The 21,221-nt window shown below is 36.4% G+C and overlaps 1 protein-coding gene across 1 annotated transcript in view; it reads left to right on the top strand.

The window, feature by feature from the left end:
• Window positions 1-21,221, top strand: part of LOC135071104 (uncharacterized) — a 53,639-nt gene that overhangs the window by 9,464 nt on the left and 22,954 nt on the right. Inside the window, exons 2-4 of the mRNA XM_063964867.1 lie at window positions 10,525-10,762; window positions 15,335-15,543; window positions 19,598-19,733. Coding sequence (XP_063820937.1) covers window positions 10,690-10,762; window positions 15,335-15,543; window positions 19,598-19,733 — 418 coding nt within the window. The 5' untranslated portion in view covers window positions 10,525-10,689. The remainder of the gene's footprint in view (window positions 1-10,524; window positions 10,763-15,334; window positions 15,544-19,597; window positions 19,734-21,221) is intronic.

The raw sequence follows: 21,221 nt of genomic DNA, 5'->3' as shown, positions 1-21,221 counted from the left end.
TAATTAGGGAGTATGTCGTACAAGACCGTCATTTCCATCAAGAAGACTACGGAAAACTTAAGTTATGTTCATAGCAGATTTGAGTAATGAACATTGAGGTAGTAATAATTAAATACCTGAGCAACTCAAGTCATTACATATACGAGTATTTCAGATTATGACAGAATCCTTTGACTTCGTCCATAATGAGTAAGTAGAGAGATGTAATAACTCTGAGGAATATTGAAGTAATGTCGTGGAAACCCCAAACTAGTACTTACCTAATTTATTGGGTAATATTACCTCCATTACGATGATAAGGTTAACGTCAAATAGGTGACTTTTTACCGGTTACCTAACTTATCGTTATCGATTTTACCGGTAATTGTATCGTATTAGCTTTTAAATATAGAAGCACTTACCGAAGCTTAGTGTGTTGGCACGTGGCGGTGCAAAATGTCGAGGGAATTTAAAAAATACGAGAATATTAAACAAAGACTACTATTGCAGTAAAATAAAAAACTGTGAATATCGGATAATTGAAATTTAAAAGAATCAAGTATCCACAATACCCGAGTGTTAAAATGCATTCGTTTTAAATCCCAAGAGACAAAGTGCGATGCCACGCAATGTTTGTTCATTAAGTATTTCCTTTCGCTCGTGTGTTTTGAAATTAAAAATCTATAAGGTATTTTTCCTCTGGAAATATTTCAGTGGCAATACATTTTTTTAAGCAGGTACACGCCAGTGTTTTTGCAATTATAAAAAAAAATATGAGCGTACCTAGTACAAATTGCGTCGCATTTGAGTCTGTTATAAAAGTGTCGACATGTGTTTCTTACAAAAAAGGCTCTTAGGATTTGATTTGATCATAAGCTACACTGTCTTATCCAGACATCCTAAAATTTCGTTCCTTATCTTGATGCCTCGCATAATTAAGGTACATTTGCGTAATATATTGGATACCTTTGAGGTTTGCTCGAAAATCGACGGATTCTGTCTAAATTTTCTTTAAAAACAGTGAACATTTCGTAGATTATTTTAGTTGTTTAATTAATATTTACTTTTAATTATTACTGAAGGATATGGGGCATTTAAACTGAAATAACTCAATTATATAAATAGCTCTACCTATAATAAGAAATTTCATTTATGTAGACCAGATTCAGTACTGTAACCTGCGAAGCTGGTTGAAAAATAAGGATTTTGGGCCTTAATGAAGGTTTTAGATACATAATACAAAGTAATCTAGGACGCGTTAAGGTTTAAGTACTTCATGGTAATTTTTATTCACAGGCATATCTATAAATACGGATCAAAACGACTGAAATACATACCCAATTTAATTTTGCATTATTTCTCTGATAAATTCAAACGGTACGATTGAGCTAATTGGACAATAGCGAAATATCAAATATTACAGCAGATGCCCATCAAAAACAGATATGCAATGAAACCGCGACCACAGAGCGCCAATATAATGCTGGACGTACCTAATTATGTGTTAATGAGGTTTGCTGCCTACGAATGATTAATGAGAGCATTTTCCTTATCGGGACACAACTCGATAAGTAACAAGTAATTACCTAAGTACCTATACGACGCGAATGGCGTACCTACTTACTTGAGAATTATTAATTTGGTACTGGAAAGTTACGTGCATTAGTAAATTTAATCAAAGGAATTGCTTCATGTGCTCATTGTGATTCTGTTTTATGTCAAATATTCAAGGTGATTAATTTTAGATGAGATTACAAATACTCGTACCTACGATTGTAAGTTAACTGAAGTAAATTTACTTGTACTGAGTGTGTCTCAATAAGTATTTTTCCCCGTGGACCAATAGTCAATGATTATTATGCAATGTGCGGTCAGGTACTCTTTCCGCATATCCTTTTTCAGTATTTTTTTACAGGTGGCGATAAAATAGTGTATCCAACGTAGATGTTATAAGCTGGTTCCGTCTATAAGGTGAAGAATCAAAGTCACTCCGTGGACTCTGGATCCCACATTTCCAGATTTGAATGATCTTTTCTGTATGATTAATCTGCTAATGTATTTATATTCTGATTTATACATAAACTTAACTGTGTGATAAGTATCTTAATGTACATTTAATTTAACTTTTCTACATCAGTTACAAGGCGAGTAATTAAATTATGCGTGAGTATGAACACTCACGGGTATCTTAGTGAGAGGCGCGTCGGAGGATAGGAGGATCAAATTAAACATATTATTGTGACAACATGCCCGAGCGTACACTCAGCAAATAGTTCATGACACCCAAAGTGACTAAAAGTTATTAACACAACCTTATTCCGATTGTAATAATGACATGCTGCGAAATTATTGGCTATTTTGGATGTCACGAATTATTTGACGCTGACTATACACACTCAGTTTTGTGCTGTTCGCTCGCACCGGCTCATAGGCACTGGTTTCGAGACACAAATTTTTTAGTAAAAAATTGCGCTATCGATTGCTAAGATGTCTGTCAAAGTTGGATTTCTTATGTTTATCGCCAGTAATCATTCTAGCGTAAAGCTTGACGTGTAAGTACTTCAAAGGTCATGTCACTCTACATACCCAAACAAAAAAGTGCTAATCTGCTTTTACCTCCACACGTTAAACACACTTTTGCCACTAAGTAATACGTATGAAAAAAAGTTTTAAAACCCCGTGACCTAAGCAATGCATGCTCACGTCGAATATTTGAAATGCAGCAATCAATACTTCTACGTGCCGTAACTTTTGTTGTGACGAGTTAGGTGGAACTCATACCCATTTTTTAAAGTTTGAAACCCTGCGAAGTTCACTGCAGACGGTAAGCGGCAATAAAACAAAGTATCCAGCGGGAAGTGTCACAGCAGAGTCGAGCGCAGTCGGCGGTGAAGTATCCATGTAGCGCGTGGATATCGATGCGTGCTTGTTTTTTTAAGTGAAAGAGACGAGCTTTGTCGATTTGCCGTAAGTTAGTCGCAATTAACTTACCTATTAGTAAACCTAATAGTAACTACATCGTCATGACTCATGTCTATGATGAATTTTGACACACATTGAAAGTCTCTTTTCACCTCACGTTGCATAAGTATCTAGCGGGAACTGTCACAGTAGGGAGAGTGGGTAACAGCGGATCACGGGTCACAGCGGATTATTCGCTATAATTCTTACGTCTGATGCTTTACGCACACAAGCAAACGCGTGGCTACTGCTCGTCGATACCCCCCTCTCAGGTGCCAATCGCCGCCGCGCTCGCCGAGCGGAATCACGTGCTGTCACACACAGACCAGTAGGTAAGTACGAAAGTATTTTTTTACGTAATTTAGAAATTTGTCGTATTCCCAATCCTTTAATAAATATAAATGATAGTCGTATGTTTTGAACTTGTTATTTGATAAATCCGTTGTGGGTAATGTAATTTTGGCTTGGGTATAAGTAGTTATTTTTTGAATTTTTTTTTTGTGTCGTACCGGCCTATGGGTCACAGTGAATAATTTTCATTTGGGTCACAGCGGACTGTGAAAATATTGGTTTTTATAGTTTATTTTTTGTTAACGATTACTGAAAAAGTAATAATTTTTATTTTTAATAGTTGATATATCAACAATGTTCCAATTAAAGTTTATACATATTAATGATTACTCGAGGATGGAAAGACAGATGCTTGGCGTTTCCCTACAAGATCACAAAAGGAACGAGTGGATCAGAGAAAAGACGGGGGTTAGCGACGTGGTAGAAGTGATTGAGAGCCGTAAATGGAGATGGGCAGGGCACATTGCACGGATGAACCAGGATCGCTGGGCCAGAAAGACCCTGGAGTGGAGACCCCGCAACAACACCCGCGGCAGGGGAAGACCACCTAAGCGGTGGACAGATGATATCCGGCAACAGGCTGGAGTAAACTGGATGCGTGTGGCCAGGGACAGAAGTCGGTGGAGGCCTATGTTCAAAGGCGAACCCAAAGGCTGCTATAGATAGATAGATTGACTCGAGGAGTAAATATATTTATGTTTAATAGTTGAGTTAGCATTTAACAAAATTCTTATTAAAATGTTTGTTAATGATTACTGAAGAAGTAATATGTTTATTTGAATAGAGAAGAGAACTTTGTGGAAATGAAAGGAGAAGAACTGTTGTTTATTTAAACAAAATTTTGATTAGTTTAGGTCTCTTTATACCAGCATAATTTGAAAGACTTGTTAATTTTTGATAAGACTGTGATAGAAGGCTGTCTTAGAATATAAATAAATAAATAATTATGAAGAAAATTGGTATTTTATTGAACTTTTTTTAAAAGATCCAGTGTACCCCAAGCGATTCCCTGTCACCCATGAAAAGATCCAAAGTGACCCATCCACGGGTCACAGTGGTTAATTTCCCATTTTTTAAAAAACTTGTTATAACTTGTAAATTTATGCCGTTTTTACCAATAATTGCACCTGGTTTTGTAGATTAGAGACATATCTTGTGGTTAATTATCATAGATTAATTATTTACGCATAAACTTGGGATTTGTGGAGCTTGAAAAAAAAAGTGATCCATTGTTACCCACTCTCCCCTACTCACAGTAGAGCCGGACGGTGAGGTTTCGATAGGTTTAAGCGCATAATACGTAGTTGTTTTTTGAAGTGTTCATCATAGCCATGAATCGTGACGATTTAGGTAAGTATTACTAGTAAGTTAGTCAAGACACGAGTACTTAAATTGTGGCAATAAAACAAATTATCCATTGGGAAGTGTCACAACAGAGCCGGGCGCAGTCGGCGTTGAAGTATCGTTGTAGCGCGTGATGCCTGTTAGTAGGTAGTTGTTTTTCGAAGTGAGAAGATACTTTCAATGTGTGGATCTGAAGTGTGTCGATGTTCATCATAGCCATGAATCATGACATTAGGTCTTACTAGTGAGGCATGACTTATGAAGTAACTTAATATTGTGTCAATAAAACAAAGTATCCAACGCGAAGTGTCACAGCCTCAGTCACAGCAGAGCCCGGCGTAGTCGGCGGTGAAGTATCTTTGTAGCGCGTGATACGTAGTTGTTTTTCGAAATGAAAAGAGACTTTCAATGTGTGGATAAAAAGTGTGTTGAAGTTCATTATTTTCGTAGTTATGAGTCATGATTAAAGTATCTTTATGATTTCTTTATTAATCTTTGCTATAGAATTACTGTTGCTACGATGCTCGTAGAATGCTGTAAAGGGAAATGATACTCGTATACTTATCTAAGATATAAGATCTAAGAATATGTGTAAAGAGTGTCTGAATAAGATAATACATTTAATTACTACACGTTCTTGGCAATTATAATGGTTATCTATCTTTGTTTGTGTTATCAACATTATATTAACAGTTGGTTCGCTAGTGCTATTACTTTAAGCTGATCCAATTACTAACAAACTTCCTAAACAAACTGAGCGGTATTCGAGACAAACAGCCGATACAATATCGGATCTAGGTTCTCACTAAAACGTTTTACATGTAACGGCATAGGCTTTAGATATCTATCTCTCTTGCTCCATCAGCACTTAGATTGAGTGACAGAGACGGAATCAGAATTTATCGAAGTCATTCCGCGTCACTGCGCATCAGTGTAGAAAACTTTAAAAAACAAGTGGAATCGGCTCCGATCTCGTTGACACGTCGTTGTCGTTCATCGGGTTACAGCGACGGCTATTTTTCACGGAGTGACAACCCTAACGTATGTACATGTTTTTCTCACACGTACAGCGACGATCCCGCACGTTTACAGGTATAAGCTATTTTTAACCTTACTACATTGTTCCTAAAGCTCTTTCCGGCAGCATTGTTTAACTCCAAAAACTGCATCGGTGATTCCGCAAATTAACTCTTCAGTTTCGTGATATAAAACTCATTATTCCGCTAAATCAGAACTCTTTGGAGCATTCCTATGCAATTTAGAACCTTTATGAGTTCCTACAAAAGATAGGATAAGTTCTCTAGCACTTTTTTCGCGCGATAAATAAAACTATTTGCACAAACTCCATTTTCAAGTTTTAAATGTTTAAAACGTGGTTCCCATAAAGAGCGGGGGAGTGCTGGTAAAGTAGCAATTAGTTAGATAGCTTGCCAAACAAGACTCCTTGGATGTTTGCCTGCTCTCCTGCCGCACTCGCAACCTATGAATCTAGGTGGCTTAAATACTCGTTTATATAACTTTACCTCGATGGGAGAGTATCTTGCTCCTTTATACTACATACTCGTACATACAAACTTATACGGAAGTATTGTTATTTTAATCGAATTATGTGAATTGGAAAACACTTTTCTCAGGAATCATAATCTGCTGCTGAACCTATTAGGCCTCCCCAATGATTTCCAGAATGAATAATAATAATTAAAACTGGTAGGTACCTTAATTAATGTTCTATGATAGGATAATAATTAAGATATCAAGTTCTTATGTCTAATTGGTAGCTTCTACAACATACTTAGAAGTTCCTTGACACGAGTAGGCAGACAAAATAAGTCCCGAATTATCTCTAGATCTAGCATCCAGTTCCCGGTAAATAGGAGGTGTATAGTCGAGAGCACATCAAACTACATTTTTGATGCAAAATAGCATCTATTACAACGCCATAAGATGCCACGTTTCGCTTGATATGCAGTCGTCTTTACCTAGGTTTGGTTCGATTCTGGAGATTTCAGATATTGTGTAAGCCCCATGAGGGTTGTTCTCTATCGAAATCGCTGTAAATCCGTTTTCCACCTAAACTGCATTCGGCGATTGCATCTTCAACTCAGCACTGGCTTGGAAACGGAATCCTTTTAAATGAACTTATTCCACTAGAACTTACGTGTAAGTAGTTATCGTCCTTTTTTGTAATCAACAACGAGGAAGCTCTTGGGCTGCATAATTTCACCTGATAGGAAGTGATGATCAATCTGAAGATGGATGCGAACTTAACTATACAAATAAAATGAGCAAATCATCTGCTCTAATGCAATCCCAATCATTATTTTACAGGCTAATATGTACATGTTAGCCTCACCTCATAACACATTATAAACTGTATGCTATATGTTTATGGTTTTTATGATTTGATGGTTGATTTTGTTCACCTAGAAAAAGGAAGGCTGGTTGCGAAGACTAGTTGCCATAGCGGTCGAAAGGGTTGTTATATTGGACTAGGTACTTATGCAATTTCGTTTAAACACTTTCTCCATATACACACCATGTAAAGCAATTGCATCTTTGTATATTTACATGAAAACGAAGTTTTATGATACTTTGCGCTATTTATCTTGCAGCATTAGCTACAAATATGCACCGAGTCTACGCTTGGAGCGGCTTGTAGCTATTGTATACTCGTAGTTCCACTGCTAAAGACGGACTTGGCGGTTCTTTGTGTGGCCCTAATACGCCGAAGTAACTTCCTTTTTGACCTCGTACTATAAGTAGTACAAAAAGTGTACATTAAGTAGTACATTTTTTATTTTCACCTCAGCTCTAAATTAAAAGGCTTTTGTAATTTCAAAAGAAGAAACTTTGCACTGAAAGAAAAAATTAATTTAACTCTTTTTGTTTTTTTTTTACACACAAGTACATAATACTTTATTTAAATAGAAAAACTATTGGTATTGAGTTTAACTCAACCTCTGTTATTGGTTTTGTTAATGTTTAACTTGAAGTTACTGTTTGAACAAAAAAAAATACGTTTTATTTGTACCATTTTTGTTTGTAACCAACATTTGTTTTAAGATTGTTTGTTTAAAGGACAATGTTCGTTCTCCATACATTGTTCGCCGTTAGATCAACAGTGCCGAAAAAATACTTTCTAGGTTCTAAATGACACAAATCTTTATGTAAGAACAATTATTCCTGGCGGACCAATTCTATAAACTTATTGATAGCAATATTGTTATCATAACCTCTTACTTACTAGTATTGTATTATATTATTTTATGCACTTCGATTTGGGAGATGTTCTGTATTGTAGTTGTCGCAGCCAAATTGTATTATAATATTAGACGGGTTTTGGAAATAGCTCGGCGTTCCACTTTTATGATTTACTTACTTACATTTTGCACGTAAATAAATAACATTAATCCTATGTTTACTTTCCACTCTTGACATTTAACACGTGACTTACCAAACTAACTATCTCCATGGTTACCGTCTTAGTCTATGCATGACTAGGGATTGAACAACTTTTAATTGAATATTATTAACAATTCTCGATTATTATTATCGATTGAAAAATATTCGGTATTTGAATCGAAAGATATATTCAATTTTATCAATATCAAAATATTCAATTTTAATAATAAAATAAATATTATTTACTACCACCTATGAAATGTTCTGAAAATTGCCTGGAGCGCTCCCCCAATCCTGGGTTTCCCTTTCCAAGCTGAGAGGACATCATGTTGGTTCTATCGATACATTATAAAGGTACTTAATATTTGAAATGTATTACCAATTATTGTTATAAGCATTTTGAGCGAATAAAACTTTCAATTCTATTAGAACTTTAGACGTTTCTCTCACTTTAAGCGGCATTGGATTTTTCATCGGATTTTGAAACTGTTACAGATATATTAAAGATGATCCCATATTGTTGTCATTGTCTATATCAGTGTTATGATCACAATTCTTTTTATTTTATTCATGACCTTCGACCAGTTGGACACATTAGATAGCTTCTTGTAGTATCGTGCAATATATTTTTAACTTTTAATTAAAATCTAGTCATACTGTAGCAATTTGGACGATTTAATTTATTTACAAGATCGGTATCTTATTGTCTATGATGACCGCAGTCAACATCACTATTACATGGATTCCTAACAATGAAGTACGGCATTGCCTTGTGCCGATTTTACATAGATTTTATCGACACAAATTATGGAACTTCATAGGATATGGAGCAGGCCACGCCCTAAAATGTCCGGATGTCGTCATAGTATTATGGAATACATATAAAAGACTTTTATTATTTCATTTTCTAATCCTCAAGTGTCCGTTACAATCTAATTAATATTTAAGTATTCAAAAAGTAAGAGATTAATTTTGATACTTTACTGATGTGCCCAGGAATCTAAGGCGGTTTCTGACAATGTCCTTTATGCACAGTGATTGACCACTGCTATTATTAGTAAACTAGTTTCTTCATCTGTGAAAACATAATTGGCAACTATATTTAGTGCCTCCCATAACTAAATTAACATCCATTAACAATGAAAAAAAAATTATGCTACGCTCATTTTATTATGAAATACCAAATAGGTAGTTATCAACATATTTCAATTGTCGAATCGACTGGCCAATTTTCCATTTTCTATCGTTTCTACACTCGCAAACGTAAAACAGATACGATACGATATCGTCCGATGCCGTTTGGATGTGTGCCGACACCACAATCTATAAATCTAACCGGCTTAAATACTTTAACCCGGTTTAAGAGGTAACTCGGAGTTTGTATACGAAACTGTGTGTACACCTTACGCTAAACTTCTGGTTAAGTTTCAAATTCAATGTTGAAAACTTTTGTCCTTTAAATGTTGAAAAACATACAAGCAGTAATATTGACAGATATTAAATATTTACTGTCAAATTTCATGCTACTCGATGAATTTCAAAAAGAGATCGGTGGTTGAGTAAATAATAAAGCATTTATAATAAAGTAAGTGGAGTTAAAAATAGACTCAAAAAAGATGCGGATGAATTTAAAAAACTGAACAGTTGCGTTTGCAATTCCAAAAACCTGTTTTAATAACCAAATATTACAGTTCTATTCATTTATGCATCTACTAGGGGATATTTTTTGTTGTTAAATTGAGATAGGTAGAATTATATATTCAAAAATGAATGAGACTTTAATATTTATTTCCATAGCGACATTTTTATAACATACCTACCTAGCAAAATTCATCCGATTTACGAGGCATTTCAATCGAAGTGCTACCGTCGCAGCGAACTTTAGATTGGTTTACGCGTGCAGCTTGGTTTTTACGATTTAATTTCACAGCCGGTAAATTCTGGCGAAGCATTCCGGAGCGTGTAAATTAGCCACATTCGGATTCGTCGACGGGCGACGCAGTCGGGCGACCATTTATTGAAAGTCGGAGGGCAGCGCGTGAGGCCATTAGTCCTCCCCCGCCTGAAAAAGTGTCGCTTTCGCTGAAACATTGCGCCGGGGCGCGCTATTCAATTGCTGAATGTATTTTATTTGGTCCCAATCGATCTCCAGACAACAAAACGCACCCTGTGAATGGAGTGTCTCGCGAGGCGATAAATCACCGACGTCTCCGATACGTTTAATGAAAGCTCCTTTCTCTCCACATCTGTTTATAATACCCACTGTGTGCGCGCGCCCTAATCTATGACTTAGCGTCGTTGCCACCTAATAGGTATTCCGTGTCCGAATCGCGCCGCTGTAGAAGTTCCCTGGTCCGCTCTGCTCAGTTTGTAGTTTCGTACAGTTGGTAACTTCTAATCAAAATAAACGATCTGTATACTCAATGAATGAAAATTGGCAAAGTTGCGATCGTCTAATTTTGCTAAATAAAGGTATCGTTGTTTCAGATTGGTTCCATGGTCACTTGAGCGCGATGGTGAGGTTCGGGCTGCACGAATCGCGGCCGTAGTTTAAATTGGTTGTGACGGGGAAGAGTGTAATGTTTGGATTGTGGGTTTAAAAATGTGGGAGGATGTAAGGAAAGCGCGCGAGAGGCAGGAGGCGGTGGTGACATGACGGGCGGGCTCGGTCCGCGCGCGGCCATGGCGCCGCAGCTGGCAGCCATTATCCTGTGGCTCGGTGGCAGTAAGTATCACACATACTACTATTAAAGTACCAACCTCTCTTTTCGAGATCCATGTACATTGTACATTACTTATTGTGTACATACTAAAATACCGACCTCTCTACCTTTGTTTGTAGATCCTGCTACTTTCTTCTGTTTTATTTTGTTGCGCATGCTTTTCTCTAAGACTGGCTTTTTATAATTTTCTAAATTAAGTTTTATTGGCGATCAATTTGATTTTGGCCATACTTTAGTTTGACATGGGAGGTGGTACTTTTCCCCTATAATTAAAGAAACAACATACAGTCTGTAACAATTTTCAATTCGTCAGAGAAATTTTCTGCAAAAATTTCGTCTTTTTTCATTTTAAAGTCAATATGAGATTAGGTATTATCATATTTTTTCATCTCTCGACAAGATCAGAGATTTACGAATATTGGATACAAAGACAGCAATCACAAGGAGGCAAATACGTTCGTATTAAAGCATAATGAAACCCATCAAATATTCTTTGAAGCACGTTTTTATTATATTGATCAGTTAGTACGTTTCTCAATCAGGTCCTTCATCTTGTGAGACGGAGTATCCGTACAGAAGTGATGAATTATTAAAATCACTCCGGATACAATTGAGTTTTCGAATCCAATCCCTTAAGTAAAGCTGATTATTGGAATTCCCTGAAGACCGCGCTGCTCTCGAAAAATTCTGTAAAGTGCCAATCTCTCTCCGCACGGCCATCGCTGAAATTATTGGTTCGGAACACGCAGGACCATTCATTTATTATACATGGGTCTAGGGCGGAGAAGCCGCCCAGCGCTGGGCCGCAGCGCTCGCGCCTCCGTCAGAACGAACGACTCAGAAGAAACAATCGGGATCTTGATCAGCCAACATTGCGGCTGCTAAGAATGGAGAAAAAGTTATACTTACTTAGTATTAGGTATATTTCGTTGAATTAGATGCAATTGAGTGCGTCGATTCGTTCAGAGAGACGCTGTAAAAGGTTCCGATAGCTTCGACTCCGCTCGCTCGGCGCCCAACTGCACTGGCAATCCAAGTCATTCATTCCAACTTCTGAAGTTTTACTGGATTATTACCTTCTTGACATTTATGGCGGGCTCAGAGAAATCTATTTGGAAATTAAGTAACCAGGCTACGACAGCGGTTTTGTTGATGAGACGGGAATTCCGGGCCATAAACCTATTTTTTGGAATAAATTTATTGCGGAAAAGGGTTGGAATAAAGAATGAATTGAATGACAAAGTTTGGAAGTCCATTCCTTGGTTACTAAGCCGGAGGTTTTTAATGCCCGTAATAAAAAGGGACGAGTAATCAAGTAGCTTTGTTAGTAAGATTAAGTAAGATTACATACTACTTTTGTCGGCCGTTTGGTGTAGTGGTTCAGAACGGACTACTATGCCGAGAGGTCCCGGGTTCGATTCCCGGCCGGGCAGAAATTGAAATGATGAATTTTAATTTCTGTGACGGGTCTGGGTGTGACTATGTATAATATTTATGTATTTAAAAAAAAAAAGTATATAAGTAGTATATCCGTTAAGCTAGCACCCATAACACAAGCATTAAGTTGCTTACTTTGGGGCTAGCTGGCGCTGTGTGAAATTGTCCAAAGATTTATTTATTTATTTATTATTTATTTATACTAATGTTTTTACCAAATAAGTACTAGGTATAGTAAAACTGGATGGATCACAAAAGCTTTGTAAAAGTACGAATGAAGTAACGTCATTTAGCGATCGGCAACATTTTGATTCATTGCCCTTTCATAAAGAAAAATAATTTCCACATAGTTTATTGGTAAAAGCTAAATATTTTTTCCGTTAATTTTTTTTCTATTAGACGTAATATGCTTCGTAGCCGAATAGCAAAAAAATTCTTGAAATACATTGAGTTATAATGTTAGTAATATTACTTCAATGTTGAAATATGGCTCTATATTCTGTACACTGTTAGCACTGTTGCACTAATGGCTAACGAATTTATTGAGACTCCGAGTAATATGCCTTAGCCAAATTGTTACAAACTGACACGAGCCGATCTAATCAATAATTATAATGAAATCAATGGACTAAATAGGCAAAAAATAACTGACCCAGTTTCGATAAAGTTGTAGACGTATTCAGATATTTAACAAAGTAATATGCCAAACAAAAACACTATTGGGTTTTTACTACTTAGTCTAAAAGTGATAAATGTGCGGAAAATTAAAATGTTCCCTCTATTAATTAACTACACGATGTAAGTAGGAGTTTAATAAAGAAAACATGCATTTAATCAACGACTGTTCGTTAAAGCCAAATTTCCACGTATCATGTATACGAAATAAACACATATTATTCTTATTTAAACAGAGGGCACCGGCGAAACGAATTCCGCATCATACATTAAGCCGGGCAGATGAAATATTATGATGTGGCTGGAACCGTAAATTGAATTTGGTTATATTGTAATGAGTTCATGTCGGCGGGAATTGTGTATTGGGTTGATCTTGAATTCGATCACGTACCATTCACTTGATTTATGTATTCCGACCACCTTTAGTGTAGCTGAAGGCCAAGATTTGATTACTTACGTCGGTCGGTCTGGAATTTTGCTCAGCGGACCGCTTCGATTCGACCGCAAACTTACCTGCACGAGAAAAAAGTACAAGAATAAAGCTTCTCAGGGATGGTTGGTACGTTCTTACAAATAAATGTTTTCTTTTTATTTGTCTAAGTACGCTTCGTAATGTGGTTTGTTCGAACGAGCAGACGGGAGGCGAGGCCAATCGATGACTCTGCCCTTGTTGGATGACTTTTTAATTAATTGTGGATCTGAAATTAGCCGCTTTAAAGTTTGTGGACTTTGTATAAGATAAACTTTTTCCTGTTTTAAAGATTTTCCGTTGACTTCGAATTCATTAATACTTTCCGCATGGATTTGCAGACGTACAACTTCGAGTTGGGATCTATGAAACAAGTATTTCCTTACTCATTTCCATTTCAACTCTGGGTTACCATACTTATTCGTGGAAAGAAAATTATTTATATTTTCATAATATTTACGTTTCATGATTTATTTCGGGCCCTTGCAAACGAGTGTGTGGATTTTTTTGTATATCTCAAAAAACCTTTTTGTGTTCTGTACTTAGATAACTACATACCCAGTTAATTATATTGTAATCTGTTTTCTATTAAAATGATCACCATTAAAATGTGTGACGTGGAATATCCTCAAATTACGCTGTGGTTTTTGAGTGCAGATTCATCATTTAGTGTCGTTTCATAATCTGTCAAGCGACGAGCCGAATCAGATAATGGGCAAAATACACCATAATTATTCTGCTTCTTTAGACGAGATGAAAACGCTTCCTCGCTGTTATCTTTATAGGTGACCTTTTATATTCGGGCGGCGACCTTTGTTATTTACGAGTGTATTACGTCACTTTTCCTTATCTTAAATCATAATTTTCCTAATTACAATTATAACTGTGTTTTTTTTTTTGTTTAAAAGCATTGAATAAATTCAATATTTAACAAAGAAAATTCGATGGGAAGTTTCAGAGATCCTAAAAACAAACTTGTTCATTTTGTGTTTTGTCTTAAACCATTCGGAATTTCGGATTTTAACAATATACAGTTGTAGGTAGGTATAGGTACTCTTTATTACTAAACGACGTCACTTTCTGTGACGTCTTGTGCCTATATTCTTATTATTCCATTACACATAGTTTTATAAATAATAAGTAAGTCTGCTGTTTATTACTTTGACACAATAGAAATGCCACAAAATAATATTTACAAAGTTATAAATTATTTGTTATTGTTGTTGTTTAAACACATTTACTACAAGTAGAGGTCTTCACGTACATCACCTGGATGTATGCACAAGTATATAAAAGCTAAAGATTCGCCCTGGGAAAACTTGAAACGTTACAAAGCTCACAATACATTTTCCACGGGATCAGTAGAAACTAAATAATACTACGTAGACGGAACAAAATATCCCACATCCTTAGGGAAAGCTCTGGGAGTGTAATGCAATAATATTTACCAATTTGTTATTATTTTTAGAGTGCACATAGAATATTCAATGTATTTCCGTCCTCGGAACAGTACCCACGAAAAGACAAAATGTAATTTCTTTTGTTAGTCGAAGGAAAGATTTAGGCAGATTTTCGCGAGAGGGATTACGAAACTACGATTGCGATCCCGATCCTCGCTTACAATGAAAGCTTTAAGCCCAAAGTCTAGTGATTTATAGATAGCCTCGGCGGTTCCAATGACATTATGAACTTTTCTATAGAATGGCCATCTAGTTTCACAATTTAAGACCTGCAGGCTTATTTCGAGTTCACAATACCTATCTATTGTAGTCTGGCTAGATTTAAACTTTCGAGGAGCAACAAGCCTTTCAGTAATGATTTGTAATTGATACCAAAATTAAAAACAAATAATTAAACAGAATCAGGCTGAATCGGTCATTTAATCATTATTTATCATTAAGATCGCCACTACAAGAACACGATTACCTTATGATTACGTCGGTACCAAATTATACCTTTTCATCTGAATATTAAAAGCTATTTTCCTTAACAGGTGTGCTTGGCCTCCGGGACATCCAGCTAAGCGTGCCAGACGCGGTTGGGATCGGCGCGAGCGCCACTCTCGGCTGCCGCTGGTCGCTGGACACGGGCGAGGCGCTGTACACCGTCAAGTGGTACCACGGCGCGCAGGAGTTCTTCAGATTCGTGCCAAAAGAGCTGCCCAACACTAGGGTCTTCTCGCAGACTGGAATTAGCGTGGACGTAAGTTTTTGGAACCAAATACGTGATTTTTGCCAAGTCTGAAAGGGCGCTTAAATTGGCCATTGGCCACAAGGATCTGCTCATAAACTGGGACCAGTGTGGAGTTATGTAAGGTTTTTTTAAAACTACGCGATTTTTAGGGCTTTTACGAGTTACTATTGTCATTATCACACATTTCATGGTCTAAAGCCCAAAATTATTACGGATTAGAACAAGGTTTGGTTTTGTTCAAAGGATCATAGCAAATGTTGTGATAGGGATAAAGACATGCGATTTTTGGTTTTACAAAAGTAATACGATAGAGAATAATAAAAAGTAATAAAAACCACCTGTTATAGGGGCATTTTTTTGAGAAATTTATCAAATAATCAAAAAAATACGAATTTTTAAGCAGATTTTTTCCAAAAAGTATAATTTTTTATTATTTGTTGGCATTTTCTGGGTATTTCATGTATTTTTTAGTATCGCCTGTTATTTAGCATTATTACTGTTTTTATTTTATCAGGATATAACTCTTAGTTTAAAAGTTATTACGTTTTCTTTACAATAAGTAATTGAAAGAAAAAAAAAATCTATAAAAAATTAAAAAAAAATCTCAAAAAAATTTTGACCTCTTTTTTGTCGATAAATAAAATAGGTCTAGTTTTATCTTAATTCATATGTACACTTTAACGTGACTCACACTGTATTTGCTAAATTCAGTTCTGTTATTGGTTACGACTGTGAATGTCACTGGGATATCAGAGATATTAATAAAATGATTTGGGTTATTCAAAGATTATTGATAACTTTAAGTAAAAAAACTTCCCTTGAAAAATTTTAAGGTAAATCAAAAGTCAATATTCGTGATAACAATCTTAAATGAATTACTGTAAGATAATGCTATTAAATTCAGGTTGTTATTTTCTTCAGATTCGATATCCTTTTGATGATAAAATGAGAATAGAGCGCTAGTCACGGTAGTTAACTGCAATGGCGCACATTTTTTGTTAGAGAATCAGCTTTAAAAATTGATTAGCTATTTATATCCAGTAGGTATACCTCAAGACATTCACAAATATTACTATGAGGTCTCACAATGCGCGTGGACACACGAACCAATCACAGAGCTCTATTCAACGCTGTGCGTTCGATTTGATGCATCACTTAATCAAGCATCGTTTGTGAATACGGGTGTTATTCACAAAGGTCCACAGCTCTATTGTTTTAAAAAAATGTAAGTTTGAACTTTGATTCCCAACGGAGAGTTCCACGAAATCTATATCTTATTATATAAAAGAAAGTCGTGTTAGTTACTCCACTTATAACTCAAGAACGGCTGAACTGATTTAGCTGAAAATTGTCAGGGAGGTAGTTTAGAGCCAGGAGAAGGACATAGGATACTTTTTATCCCGTTATTTATTGCCATTAAGGCGGAACAAAGTTCGCCGGGTCAGCTAGTTAGAAATAAAAAAGCATTTTCTTAGTTTATTTTTAAAATTTCATGGACCCGGTGGGAATAATTTTATTTGATAATGGATAAAACTAATCTATTCCTAAACAATGTGTTACATAAAACACACAACAATTGTTATTGGAAGAGGGAATGTTTACCTAATAACACTGAACTAATAACTCCATAATGTGCTACTCCCCTGGGATTCCATCAGATTTCACAGCAAAACCGAAAATGTTGTCTGTATGCTAATGTAACTATCAAAATTGGGTAAGCAATAACAATGTGATGACAAACAAATGATTAAACAAATATTCAAATGGAATTTATCGGTAATTCTTGTTGTTATCACACATAACATTGTGAATGTGCGAATTGCATTGTAAACTCTTCAACAAAAGTTGTACCTACGATATTAAGTACGCAACATTCATTCAAATTAAATATTTCACAATCAGGTTGATTTCTTTAGGTACTTTAATATGTCAAGCGTAAAAACGAAATGTAATTTGATGTAAATCCAAAATGCTACCGTAATTGCTAATTAATTTCATTAGCACTCGCAATATCATTTGTCTGCTACAGACAACTCGTAAACGAGGCTGGATAACTTCGCAAAATGGCTTTCATGTTTGTGCAGGCTGTATTTTAGGTAACAAAAACGTTAGCAATCAAAATCTAGGCATGAAAAGACTGATAAAACCTTTAAGATGCAATCAATCAATAACACATTATTTTATTTACGTATAGTAGTGTAGATGTACTTATACATGTATTTGACTCCATTAAATCGGTAAAGTTAGTCTATTCAAAATCAGGTAAATGAAATCAGACGAAATCTGAAACTTACCTCATCGATTATATCGAAAGGATTTATTATTAAAGTACTTTGGAGTAATTTCCATCGATTTGAAAGATCGCGAATAATCTTAAGTGTTCTACGACCGAGAGTTGGTGATTAACGACAGGCTTGCCACTCGATAAGAGTAATGACTGCTGAATGATAAATAGTTCAATGATAGATCACCTTCCCAGGCTCACAATTTTAATAGAGCAATCCATCAATACTACAAATATTCCTGTACTGTTTTCATATCTCGAAACACCTGCTTTGAAATTACTTTCAGCGCTTTAATGTTTCCTTTTGTCCTCGTCCAACAACTTTGAGAATTTAAAAGACAGATTGGTATCGCCTTTATTACAGCTAAAAGGGAAACTAAATTACAAAGTACGAATTAACTTAGCTTATCTGCAAAGTAATTTCGTTTTCAACAACGAGAGTGGCCATTGAAAGTATGCAAGTAAACTCTCACCTCCGTCATTAACTTAGACGTAAACGCTGGAGTGGAAAGAAACAATATTTCTCACGCAAATGGCCCGCTTAAGCGCGACCATAAACAACATCATAACTGTGATTATATATGGGTCAATGGCTCTGCGACATCTTGCTAGTTCGTTAAACTGCCTTCGTGGAGAGCGCAGCAAAAAATCACTTAAGAACCTCGTCGGGCGGGCACGTTAAACCTTTAGCTGCTGGCACGTCGCCACCGCGGAGCTATAACATTGTGCCAAAATAATACATTAAAAACCCTTTCAGAGAATAACGAACACTCAAACTTTACATCGGGATAAGTCAAACCACCCTCGGATCCGTTCGCAGCGAGTCCTTGAAAATCGGGTCAGGCGTCTTGAAACGGGCGCCATGATTTAGTTCGGAGGTTTCTCAAAGTGGACCGACTTTCCGTAAGATGGATCGAAGCTTTTAGCTCAATTTGAGTCGCTAGCAGCTGCGTACGGTAAAGTGCACACGTCTCCTTGTAATGGGATTACGCGGCTTACGTATAAATTACGCATGAGCAGCGACTGCCACCTGTAATCAATGATAAATTGGCTTGGAGAAAATATTTGCGAGTGTTTTAAGCCGCTCCGGCACCGATATGGTACCGTAACGACCTAAACCGTAAACTCGGTAATAAATAATAATAAGTATTTTATCCAGCATCGCACCCAATTTACTGCAGATTGTAGATGTTGAATAAACAAACATCCTTAAATATTACACAAACTCTACGACAAACTCAAAACTCTGGGTATAAATACTCGTGGTCATACACTAATTTGTTCGCTGACGAGTTTCAAACCCGTAACCGCAACTAACGTCATAACCGGATAAGCTTTCCACTAGGCCAGGTGGTCATCTATAGCATTGAATTTCACCAAAATAAAATTGGAAAGATAAGAACAGGAAAGGACGAACGAACAAAGGCTTTACCGAACATAAAAAAGATTTTCCTAATATCTGGTTGCAGAGTAGTGACTTTCAAAAATGGCTTGGTCAATAATATAATAGAGAACGAATTCCAATGGCTCTTACATATTAAAATTTAGTTCCCTAAATTTACCAAGGTATTTTTCGTTGTGTATAGCAAGTTTAAAACTATGGAAACTTATTGTAGTTGGATTAAGTGCGCCTTTATAATAAATACTTAATATGTTCAAACAATCTATCTGCGTTTACTATACTGGCGTTAAATGCGGTTTCTTATGCGTTAACTTCGATACTGATATACAATACTTTATTATAAAATTGCAATAATAAATAATGTGTATTCTTCGCAGGTATCGCGTTCGGGCGCGCAGCAGGTAGTGCTACGAGGCGCCACGAGGGGGCTCAGCGGCCGCTACCGCTGCGAAGTCTCCGCCGACGCGCCGTTCTTCCACACGGTGTACAAGAGCGCTTACATGCGAGTTGTTGGTAAGTGTAATGCTTATGCTATATAAATTCTTCCAGACAGATTTAAAAAAAATCTCACCACGCTTGATATTGCTAGCTTAACTACTAGATGACTGTTTTACCATAGAGGCGGTTAAATGTTTGGTAGGTACATTTGTAATGAAATAAGGGGAAGATGAGTAAAATTATGTCAGACGATAACAATCAGACTACTCGTACTCACTTTTGTTCCTTTGCTCCTATTACAACTGTATAAGACCCAAAAGTGTTTAGTGTCGTGTGTTCATATTATTATACGGTTATATTAATTAAGCACGACTTAAGCAATGCTAAACTTTTTTTGCTAACACGTCTTTAACGTTATTATGGTACTGGTTTTAGTCCGGTTTTATCATCACTGAAAGACGCAGGATGAATTTTCATTGCATAAGATAAGTAGTGCTACGGTGCTACGATGCTACGAATTTCGTAGCTTGGATTTAGTTACAACAATTTAGGGCTGATTTTCCAATCGTCGAATAACTTTTAACTGAAGAATAAGTTTGGCACATTGACAGTTTCAGTATGACAAATATATCAAAATGACAAGTTTATTCTTCAGTTAAAAGCTATCTGAAACCCCGATTGAGGGTAAATCGGCCCTTAATCTACCATTGTTGATATTAAATCTACTCTCCTTATCGGATCGGATCAGTGACACTGACTGAGCGTATTGCGCAAAACAATAGGTAAAATTTAATTGGCTGGTTTTACAAGCCGGACATTTAGTGGTCACTACGTTACCTGACAGGACATCAAGTATCGACGCGAGGTTTTGGTTAATATATCAGAGGATTTCCCTTAGTGCGGTTAAAAAAACATAGCCAGTGGATTGTAGTTCCTAGAAGTCCAATTACAGCTCTAATATGGACTCTCTACTCTCTATAAAAACATTTACGCCCGTTTTCACAAACATTACTATGAGGTCTCAAAGTCCGCGTGGACGCACAGGATGACACACAAACACTCACAGAGCTCTATTCAACGCTGTGCGTTCGATTTGCTGCTTCACATAAGCAAGCATCGTTTGTGAATACGGGCGTTACCCCACGTTTATGTGGAAAAAAAGCAATATCTCTCGTCTCACACTGTCCATCGTCCATTTTCCGTCCAGAAGAACATTAATATAGCGCACCTGTTGTCAATATTACCAGAGGCGTTCTCGCAATAAACAAAGCATTACGTGATAGCACCAAACCTTTCATAAGTACTTTAAGGCTGAGTTGCACCATCTAACTATAATGGTAACTATGACGGTATACCGGTGTTTTTTGTATGGAGTTTGACAGATTTTTGATGTTTTTCAATGTTAAAGTAAGATGGTGCATTCAGCCTAAGGGTTGCCAAGGTGGTTCACTAATTATGAAAGTAAGTAGATCAACACACTCAATTCTGACGCAATAAATAAGAGCGGATTACGATGGATTTTATTTTCCTTTTTCCTATATAAACAATAATGTACATACTTGT

Source organism: Ostrinia nubilalis, chromosome 4, assembly GCF_963855985.1.
Source record: "Ostrinia nubilalis chromosome 4, ilOstNubi1.1, whole genome shotgun sequence".
NCBI lineage: Eukaryota > Metazoa > Arthropoda > Insecta > Lepidoptera > Crambidae > Ostrinia > Ostrinia nubilalis.
This window is presented reverse-complemented; position numbering and strand designations above follow the sequence as displayed.